Here is an 11,057-nt window from a genome sequence, read left to right on the forward strand (position 1 = left end):
GCTTGGAGAACTTTGGTATGTTTGTTTATTCTTGTTTTTTTTTTTAAGTTTGCTTAACGCTTTTATCTAACTAATTATGGAGGATCAGCTTAGGGATGGCCACTTTTAGCAAGTTGCAGGCATTTTGAAAAATGATTCTTTCATAGCTACTGCCCTAAACAGAGGAGTTCTTAAACCTGCTGCTCCTCTACCAGGGAATATGGTATTTAATGTGTGTGTGTAGATAGAAAAGTCTAGTTGGGAGAGCTGGAAGATGGAGAAAATGGAATTAYTGAGGTTGGAAAAGACCTCTRAAGTCATTGAGTCCAGCCATAAACCYAACACTGCCAGGCCCATCAATAAACCACGATTATTTGGGTTGGAAGGGACCTTMAAGTCCATCCAGTGTCACCCCAGCCAGGGACAGGGACACTTTCCACTGTCCCAGGTGCTCCAAATCCYAATSTCCARYCTGGCCTTGGACATTCCAGGGATCCAGGGGCAGCCACAGCTTTTCTGGGATTTCCATCCCATCCCCTCCCCACTCTGACAAGGAGGATTTTTTTCCCCAATACCCAGCACAATGCACAGATTTGCACTGTTCTAAAGATTTTGAACAGCTTCATTTTTGATAAACACCCAAAACATCCCAGATGTCTCCACGGGCAGTGCCAGAGGATGGAATTGTCCACGTGGCTTCCAACCCCAGAGTGCAGCTGGAGCAGATGGACCTAGGAGTGACCTCGAGGTTGTTTAGGGCATGTGCTCCATCAAGGGGAAGTGGAACTAAAAGTTCCCTCTAATACACCTCATGCCTTAAAAACAGCTTTTAAAAAAATTTGTAATTCAGGTAGGACACAATGTGGTTTTGTGGTGTGGTCCCATAGTAGATCCTTTGCTCTCTCAGTGATGCTGTTCTGTTTCATGAAAGGAAAAAGTGAAAATGGGCTGTGTTGGAAGAGCACCCATTAATTCAAACACCACATTTGCAGTGCCAACAACAGTTTTAATTTTCACGTGAAATGTTTTGTTGAAGTTGATGCAGTTTTACTCAGCGACCACAATACGATGCTTTAAGGCTTGTTAAGGAATTACAGTTGGTTTTTAAAACCAATTAACTGCAACAAGGACATAATCTTTTTAATGCAAAAGTCCTTACTCTGTAATATAGAATAACTGCATGCAAAACCGTCTTAATCAGGTAATTTTTGCTAAAACATGTATTAACTGTGTGAAACTAAACAGGAGTTAATTTTTGAATCAGCAGAATTCCTCTGCAGCTTACCCAATTTAAACCTTTTCCATTATAAAAATGGATATTCCGATTGATATTTCTGACAAGCCTCTGCCAAATGGGAATTTCAGCAGCCACCTCTCTCACACACAAAACTGGTTTCAGACCATTAACTCTGTTTGCAGTGCTGCCCATTGCTGTAAAAAGAGCTCGACTTTAATGAACACTGGCTGACCCTCCAAATGCTCGCCTTCCACTTGGATTCTTATTCATTATGGTGCTGAAATAGCACATAACCTGAAAGGGAGGGAATGCCCTTGAAATAACACAGAAACAGCTCGTGCTTCCTCCAGCACGTGAACCCAGCTGGAAAAGAAGGAGCCCAGSAAACTGCACCAGGCCAGTGTGAACCTTCTCACTTGTTGAGATAAATGTGCTACAAATCCCCCCTGATGGCCACTGTGCACAGCTCTGTGTGTATTTACTCGTTCCTTAAACCAAAAAGGAGTAAAAAGGCTTTTTTTTTTTGTGCCTGGCAGTGCTACCTCTGCCCCAGGGAAGGTGGTTTATGTMTCACTTGGGTTGCAAAGAAATAGCCTGTGTAAAGAGGTGTTAAATTTGTAATTTTAGTTGCAGGTTTAAAAAAAAGGAGAAGTTTCATACTTCTGTGTAGTTAAAAGATGGCAGTGGAAAAGAGGGTGCTGAGGCAGCCCCATGGGTTGGATCTTTTGAGCGGTGCTGTAAATTGTGATCTCTGCCTTCATCAGAGCTGCTCAGGGGGTTGGTGGTGATGGTGGAGCTGTTGGGTGTTACAGACCTCAGGGAAAAGCTGAAGGCAGCAGGAGACACCGAATTGTGGAGTGGTTTGGGGTGGAAAGAACCTTAAACCCATCCAGTGCCACCCATGCCATGGGCAGGGACACCTTCCCACCGTCCCAGGGTGCTCCAAGCCCTGTCCAAGCTGGCCTGGGACACTGCCAGGGATCCAGGGGCAGCCACAGAATTCCATCCCAGGCTGGAATTCCATCCCAGCCCCTCCCCACTCTCCCAGGGAACAATTCCTYCCCAATATCCCTCTCTAACSCATTCCCTATCACTTCATGCCYTTGTRWAAARTGCTTCCTCAGCCTTCCTGTAAGCCTCTGTAAGGTCCTGGAAGGGAATGTCCATAGTTCTTAGTGCCCCAGGGTCAAGATAACCAGTTTAAACAACCAGAGCCCAGCTAGAAGTGCTCGTTTTTGGTAGCTCAGTGCCTTTGAAATTCGGAACCCTCAAATAGGCATGTTTGGGACTGGAAGTAAATGCAAGAATTTATGGTTTGTTGGTGACCAGGAGACAAAACTTATAAATATTTTGCTAATTGGGAGTTGTTAAAGCTGTTATAAAATAAAATGTTGCAATTCCCTGTAAGTAAGCTGATAGGATATCCATTTTTTGCCTTTAGTCAGGAATAAAACACTGAAATTCGTCGGCTCTTTCTTTTGGATCACCTCTGCCCCGTCTTGCACCTTGCCCCGTCAGCCTGATTCTACTCAGTGTGAACAAACAAATTCTAATTGGTTTATGGAAGTCATGAGTGGTTTTTTATTATTTATTGGGATTTCTTCTGTGGGTTCAGGAGGTTATAAAGCTGCTTCTATGAAAGATGAGGACTTTTACTCYGGGCAAGTTGAGCGAGAGCAGCTGTAACGTGATTTGTGCAATGCCTTGCTCAGTCCCTTTCCCTTTCTGGGAAAAMCAGTAATTTCTGCTATTGCTGTAATTTATTTTTCACTTTTTTCTCTAAAGATAAACTGGCAGTTTCAGTCACTTTAGGACAGGCAGKGATGGTGAAACATCATCTGAAACTGGGCTGCAGTGCAATAGAATGAGTGTTAACATGGGCCAGGCCAAATACTGAGAGAAACAGAGCAAGGGCAGAGCTCTCTGGGGTCACTGGTGCTGTGTCCCCACTGCTTTTATTTATGGACCCCCACAATGGACCCTTTTCAGTGATAAACATAGAAAAAGTGAAATTTAATTTGTCTGGCGCTCCAGAATTCTTCCAGATGCTGTTTTAAACCAATGTGTATTGCTGTTATCACAAAACCAAACTGTAGTGTTAACTCAAAAATGAGGCACAAATTTCATAATTGGTTTGGAAGAACTTCTTTAGTACATTCCTTGTGACCATCAAACAGATGGAGACGTCCGTATGTTTCGTAATTTTGGAATTTGAAGGGATTCAGATTGTGAAACTTCAGTTTTAAAGTTTAGGATTAATTTGAGCTGGCTGTGATGTTCTTACCCTGAGCTGCACCTTGCAGAGCCCTGCCCTGCCGAGGATGATCCCAGCCCTGCCTCAGTGATCCCCAAACGCTCCACAGCTCTCAGCTCCCAAATTCACAGCCCAGGAAAATCAATCAGACTCTTTCCCTGCCTGAAATCCCGGGTGTTTGCAGAGATGGAGCTGAGCCCTGCAGGATTCTGAGGCTTTGGGGGCCCCTGTGGTTTCCGTGGTCCCCCAAAGAGCGTTGGGCGTGGGCCGGGTTTGGGCAATGGATGCGGCGCCGTAAAACTGAGAACGACAGATCAAAGGTTTGAGCAGGAGGTCAGATAGGTTTTGAAAACTTAATCAGCTTAAATTTGCTTCAGAACTCGGCTGTGTGAGATTCTGTCCCCCCTAAGAAAATATTTGTCTGAGACACCTGTCCTCAAGTTTGAGAGCCAAGAAGACGAGAGAGCTGAGCAGTTCACCTGAGGACAGCATGCTGGGGCTGGGCTGGTTTCTGCAAGAAAAACACAAATCAGGTTTCTCTCCTGAAATGGAATTGCATTTATTTTTTTATTACTATCACTATTATCAAATTATTTCTGAAATTAAATTATTTGAGGGGAAAGAAAAAACCTTAAGGGCTGTTTTTCCTGTGGCTAGAAATATTTGCTTGCTGGGTTCTGATATGACAAAGCAACCTTGTTTTCAGCTTGGTTTATTCTTTAGCTTTGAGCTGTGAAAAAAAATGCTGGGACAAGGACAGAGCTGTATGGCCGAGCTGGCTGAGCTGCACCTTGGGTGGATTTTCTGTGTAATCCCCACCTTTCCTAAGGAAGGGATGAGCAGAAGAGAGGTGAAGCTGCATTCCCCATATCACACTGTACCCTGGCAGCCTCTTCCTGGGATTCTCCCTCATTTTTTTCCCCTCAGTTCAGGCACAAATCCACCCTGATAAACTCATTTGTTGTGTGTTGCCTCCTTCCCCTGCCGCACACACACACACACACACACACACACACACACTCATTCTCTCCTTTTTTTTTTTTTTAATCCGCAGAACTCTTTATGTTTTCCTAATAATTGGCAGCAGAGGTACAATTTCTCCCCTCTTTTAAGTGATGAATAGTTGGCCCGAGATCAAAGCCCGAGCCCTGGCGGTTTTTTTGGCTGCCACAAAAGGGCGTTGGGGCTGGCGCGGGGCCGGCGCTCGGCGATGGGCACGCGGAGGAGGTGCCAAGCCCGGGGCTGGGTGGCAAAATGTCTGTGCACGTCCTCTGTCTGAGCTGATGGGTTTGTCCTTTGTGTGTGTTCCAGGCCAGCAGCCGGCTGAAGCAGACAGAGCAGGAGTACAGCCTGAAGCTGGCCAAATCCTCGCAGGTAGGTGGCCAGGAGCTCAGGTGAACCTGTTGCGCTTGGAAGCTCAAGGAAAAGCGGAGTTGCTTCGGTTCTTTGGCCCGGAGAAGTCGTGGCTTGTTGCCAAATCAAACGTCCGGTGTCTCCTTGCAGATTTTGAACCGAAATAAGTGCAGAGCGTTAAGCTGGCTAGAAAATACAAGGTGGGGTTTTGTGAGTTCTGAGTTTGGTCTTTTTTATCGACATCGTCATCTCCTGAGGATCCAACAGGACTGAGCCCTCCCTCAGCCAGTGGGGAGGAAGGTGAGGTGCTCCAGCAACATAAAATCAGAAGTTACACAATCAGAACTTTAACATTTCATGTTAAAGGTGGTGTCACCCATGGTTTCTTCATTTTTATCATTGATCCCCACCAGTTCTGCGTTTCTGCCCAAAACAACACCTTGAGGAATGGCAGTGTCCTCCAGGCATGCTGGTTTTGACTTGAGTTTCTGTTCTTCAGAGAGCTCAGAAGATGAAAATGAGTGTTGAATTTACATATATACTTAAAAAGGGTGAGATGGGATGATTTTTAAATACTCCAGCTTTCAGTTTGACTGGCAGGTAGTACTGAAGTGTGAAAAATGATGGAGATGCAACCAGAAGTTAAGCTTTTAATAGGAAGAAAATTGCCAGGAGGATTTGTGTGGAGGTGTCATTCTCCTCATCTCTCTCAGCCACAGCAGAGTGTCTGCCTTGCCTTGCAGAGGGTGTTTGTAGCCAATAGTCCAATAATAATCTTTTAAAATCAATAAGAACACTACCAAGAAAGGTTTAGCAGCCTCTAAACTAAACAGAAGTGATCAGGGAGACAATAACAAGAAATTGCAAACTTTTTTAAAATGTTTTTTTAAAATGTTTACCAACACTTTAAAATACTTAAAACTCTCTATTTCAGCTTTTCAGCTCCTTGAAGTCTTATTCTCTGTAACACTTGTCCAAAACCGTGGCTTCAGTTATTTTGATGACATTTTTTGGCTCTCACTGTTTCACGTTACATTTATCAGAATCAGTGGTAAATATGTCTTATATTTCTCAAATCTAATGTGTATTTTCTGCACATTTATTTGCATAAAGAGAGGGATCTCCATGCTTGGAGATACTTAAAACATGACTGGGCTGGTCCTGAGCAGCCAGCTCTGGGTGATACATCTTTAAACTGGTCCATTCCACCCTCACCAATTCCACGTTTCTGTGGTAAATCAGAGAGATTGCTCTCCCTCCTAAAAACCTTTTCAGTGATTTTAAATTAGTAGTTTAGTCATTTTTGAGGGCCTTTTTTATAAAGAGAGAAAGAGACAACAATGAAAAAACTCTTATTTTTTTTGTCTTTCCATCTGAACCTGAAAAGCAGGAAATGGTTAAAGCTCAAAAAGTAACATTTAATCCATGTCAGACCTGAAGGAAGAGAACTCTTCCACAGCCTCCTCTATTTTACCTTTTGTCATTGTCACCCACATGAGAGTGGAATCAAGGCAGTCTTTCCATGCCAGTCATAATCTAATGTCAGTACAAAAAATGGTTCTTGCTCCATTTGTTAAAGACAGTGGGAATAATTGAAAGCATTTCTGAATTATTAATTCAGGGATGAGAGAAATCACTTTTAATTGTTGCAGTGGGAACACGTAGATAGTGTAGCTCAAGGTAAGAACTCTTTAACCTAAATGTCACACTAAATTTTGTCAGTGACATTTATTGGCCTGCAGAACAGTCTCAGGATGGAGAAATTTGGGGATGTGTTTTGTGTTAAGGTGGCTTTGCTGTCACTGAGGAGGGAGCTGTACCCGGTTCATCAGTGTTTTTTGGGGCAGACACAACACACACATCATCTGCCAGGGCTGCTCCATACAGCACCTTCACCTGAATGGCTGAATTTCCTTACTTGTGTGGCTTTAAATCAAATCCCCCAAGCTGCTTGGCCATGGTTGGGTTTGGGGTTTTTTCACAGCTCGCTGTTGATAATCGGCCGATCGCGACTTTTCTTGTGGTGGCGTTGCTGACAACATCTGTCTGATCTTACTCTCCTCGGCCTCTTGGAACATTTGCTTTTAACACCCACACAGAGAAGATATTTCAAGAAATTTCCTCTGAAGTTTATACAAAGTCAATAGAATTTTTCACTCCGAAAAGTGCTGCACAAAGCAGATCTTTCTTCATCAATTCCTGCTGAAATCTTCTTGCATGCATTTCAGAACTCCTGTACTAGGCTGGGCTCTTAACTCAGGAAAAGTTTTAAATCTCAGGTTTGGGTTCTGTTGAGAGTTTGTAACTTGTTTGTAAAAGTGACAAAATGAAGTGCATGGTTTCAAGCTGTTATCTTATTAATTTATTGATTAATTATTGATCCATTGCTTTGTCCTGCACGTTACCCACCTGCTAAAACCACATTTCTGCAAATTGTCTGTCTTGTGAACAACGACCTCAACTGCAAACCCAGAGATGCTGCTTCATTCTGCCTAAAGAGTTGCACCCTGTCCAGATAAACTCTGAACTTTGGCATATTGGTATCCACTAACCTTCTTTTTGATGGATATTATCTTTTAAAATATGTATTTAACCTATATGTATAATATAAAATACTGTATTTTTAATATGTATTGTCTAAAGCAGTACAGAATTACAAAGGTAGGTTTTACATATAATCTGTGTTACTTCCTGGGGTTTTCAAGCAGTTAAGCAGAAATAAATTTTCTACAGGTTTTTAGTCAGGTCTTTTCCCCTTTTCCCAGTGATTTTAGTTCCTTGATTTGTACCACATCTCTTCTCACACTAGTCCTGGCCTATTATTAGGGTTTTTTTAACTATTTTTCTTTCCTAAATAGCCATGTAATTAATGTTTCTCTGCCAGTGAGGAGGTGTGGCAGATACAGAGTTTAAGCACTCTGGTCCCTCCTTGAGCTGTCTGTGTGCTGAAGTGCTTTCAGAGTTAAACCATAATATGCTGCTGCAGCAGCTTAACCTTAAGCTTGAATATATACATTAAAGTCAGGGATTCTCCCACATGTTTAAGTGCTTTGCTGGGTGATGACATGTCAGTATAAAATTCTGTAAATATGCCTAAAAGATCAGGGTTAGTTATGACTTTCCCCAATGATGAAAAAGGTAAAACAAATACAATTCAACAAATCACAAGCGAATCACCTAAAAGGTCTCGTTTAAGGTCTTAATGTGGGGTCAGGTCCCCAATGTATTGCTCAGCAGAATCTAAAAGGAGATCAGCAGCTCAGAAATTTCCCTGTCAAGTTTAAATTTCAGTCCAGCGTGTTAATGTGAACGTTTTTCTTCTCAGCAGTATCAAGCTGTAAAATATTCTCCAGAAAAAGGGGCAGCACCATCACCCCGATGTAAACTCACACTCCCAGTTTTGGGGTGGTGGAAGACGGGCACCAGGCTGGAGTTGGAAGATCACAGATGTGCTTTGTTCTCATGAGCAAATATTTTGGACTGTCACAGTGGAAAACACTTCCAAATATTTTGTGTTCAGCAATTCCCATCACTGACAGCCTCACTCTCTTCCTTTTCTCCACATGGCATTTCATGCCCTGCTATTTCCAAACATCCATCTTGGAACAGCAGATCTTTCCAATGCCATATTTATATAAAAAACCACTCAAAATACTTTTGTATTTTGTGGAGGGGAGCTTTAACCTGCTGTTTTCTTTTCCAGGAGATAACTGTGCTGAAGACAACCATTTCCTCCCTGATGGAGGAGAACAACCTGCAGCAGCTTGCGGCCGAGCAGCGGCTCCAGGACGTGGCACAGAAATTGGAAGATGAGAAGCAGCAGCTGATGGAAGATAATGACAGAACAATCAAGGTAATCTGGGGATTTCTCGTCAAAGAAATGAGGGGAATTAAAAGTTATGAGTGCAGGTATGGTCCCTGCTCACCCAGAGCTCACCCAGATGCCCCGGCTTTGACCTGGCTGATCACATTCCTGGATTTGACACATCTGATCCATCCACGTCAGTCACATATTCAAATCTTTCCTGTTCTCTTTCTTTTTGTACCACTCCTGATATTTTTGCTTATTTTCAGCACTTTTCTGCTGTGCTTTTAGGGCTTGGAAGAGAGAAAAGGTGAAAAATAGGAGAGCAAGGCAGTGGCATGGCCTGGGCTGCAGTCTGGTTTGCACAAACCTTCCCAATTTCCATCTTTAAGGCTGCATTGAAGGAAAGTTTGGCCTTAATTTCCATTGAAATCTACATGCAAAGTCTATGCTGAATGAGGATGGAATAAAGTATTCATTATTTGTATTTTTGGTCGTTAGATTTTTCCAGATTTTGCATCAGAATCGTATTTTTTGTCCTTTTTCGATTGTTTTAGGAGGCTGAATAGCCAGGCTCTGTTCTTGCTGCTTTGACACCTCGATTAAAAGTGGCTGCAGAGAATCCCACCTGTGGAAGTGAGCAGAAATCATTTTTAAGCCCTTTTTTTCCCTCAGAGTAGTAAAGAGCAATGGAAAAATTTTGAAACTAATGTGATCTGCTCATGTTGGCAATGGAAACACCTCCTGAGAAGTTGTATAGAAAAGGAAATCCTTTTTTTTTCCCTTTCTAAAGGCATTTACTCGTACCAAAGAATTACATTATTAAATGTAGAAACTCATGAAAAAATCATGAGTTCCCAAAAAATCAACTCCTACAGTTTACTTAATTTTTTTGTGCCCAAAAGGCACAAATGGAAGTTTTTAAATGTTGGATATCTGTTGGATTGTGGTGCAGTTAATGTTCTCCTTTATAAAGGAGTGGCGTCTATTAGGTTGTCATTTTTGCCTCATCATCTGCAAAATGTGCTTTTTCTTCTCTTTCATCAATTTTTTTAATGATCATTATATTTTCTTAAGGAAAATGTCTGCCTTTGTTTGTGTGTTTGTTGAGGAGAAGAATTTTCTTTGTGAATTTTTTTTCTTCTGTGAAAGGCGTAACTACAAAAAGGTGTAACTATAAAAATCATGAATATAATCTGGTTATAATCTGTTATCCAAGTGGAATCAGCACAGGTAGGTTATTTTATCACCAGGTTCTGCTGATAGAACACAGGTAAATCACATTATTCTCATGCACAGGTAAGTTTTTCCCCTGTAGGAGCAGCTTTTTTCTTCTGATGCAAATTCCATGTTGAATTTATGGATTCCCTTAAGCTGAGTTACATTCAATGGAATAATTCAGCTGTTGGCAGCACCAGTTTTGGAGCACTGATGATTATAGGTGGTATGAAACCCTTCTGTGTTCAGCTGTTATAATCTTAATTTTGATGTTATTACCTCACAATGTAATGAAATCCATAAAAACCACAGGGAAATTCAGCAAAGGGTTTCTGAGCAGTGTCCCAGAGAGTTTTTAGCAGCTTTTAAAAGATTTTGTCGACTTGGAGAAGAAATTGGAGGAGCTGTTTAGCTTGGAGTTCTTGAATTTTGTTTAGTATCATTAWTASTGTACTTTWAAAAAAWWTTCTTCCTTTGAAACCACTGATTTAATGGAAATTTACTGAAATCCAGATACCCAAGCAGAAAATTCCTAGGAAGCTGAAATGCTGTGTATACTTCTGGAACCAGCAAAAGCTGGTTTTAATATTTGATCACTTAATATTTTTAAGAACCTCACATACTTCTAGGCAAGCATATGCAGAAATACTTTGCTTTTTATTAGCCTGGGGCAAAAAAAAAAAAAAAAGGGATTTTGGTAAAAATGGAATCCTGGATGTCCTGGAGATGGGGAACAACATCTAATGCAGGGTAAGCTGAAGACCTCGAGGGATGATTAAAGAGACATTCTACAAACAAAGCAATTCTTAATATAATGTAAGCCTTTGAGGAGGCTCAGTGTAGTAAAAGCTCTTGAAAATGCTGTCATTAAAAAGCAGCCTTTGCTAAATATAACATTGATTTAAACTAACATTGAGGAACAGATTGCAATTTCCTCTATTGGTATTGGGTGGCTTCCTGGAAGACCTTCCAATTATTATTTCCTTTCAAAGGGAGAAATACATTTTTTACAGAAACCGACTGGCTCTCAGAGAAGTTTTGGATTGAGGCAGTGAAGTGATATCCAGATGTGGATGCCATAATACACGATTTTGATGTTAATTCAAATTCCTGCCTCTCTTTGCTAGTAAAAGATTTGGATTCATTATTATTGCACAATTGCATCCATCTTCAACTCAATATTTTTTAAGGTAGTATCTTGAATAAATGGA

The 11,057-nt window shown here is 41.5% G+C and overlaps 1 protein-coding gene across 1 annotated transcript in view; it reads left to right on the forward strand.

Moving 5' to 3' along the window:
• Nucleotides 1-8,732, forward strand: part of CEP112 (centrosomal protein 112) — a gene marked incomplete at its 3' end in the record, with an annotated part of 109,928 nt that extends 101,196 nt beyond the window's left edge. Inside the window, exons 22-23 of the mRNA XM_057368807.1 lie at nt 4,782-4,844; nt 8,527-8,732. Of these exons, the coding sequence (XP_057224790.1) occupies nt 4,782-4,844; nt 8,527-8,732 (269 nt within the window). The remainder of the gene's footprint in view (nt 1-4,781; nt 4,845-8,526) is intronic.
• Between the last annotated feature and the right edge of the window lie 2,325 nt (nt 8,733-11,057).

This window comes from Malurus melanocephalus, unplaced genomic scaffold (assembly GCF_030028575.1).
Source record: "Malurus melanocephalus ecotype Western Australia unplaced genomic scaffold, MMel_1.1 scaffold_98, whole genome shotgun sequence".
NCBI classification, from domain to species: Eukaryota; Metazoa; Chordata; class Aves; order Passeriformes; family Maluridae; genus Malurus; species Malurus melanocephalus.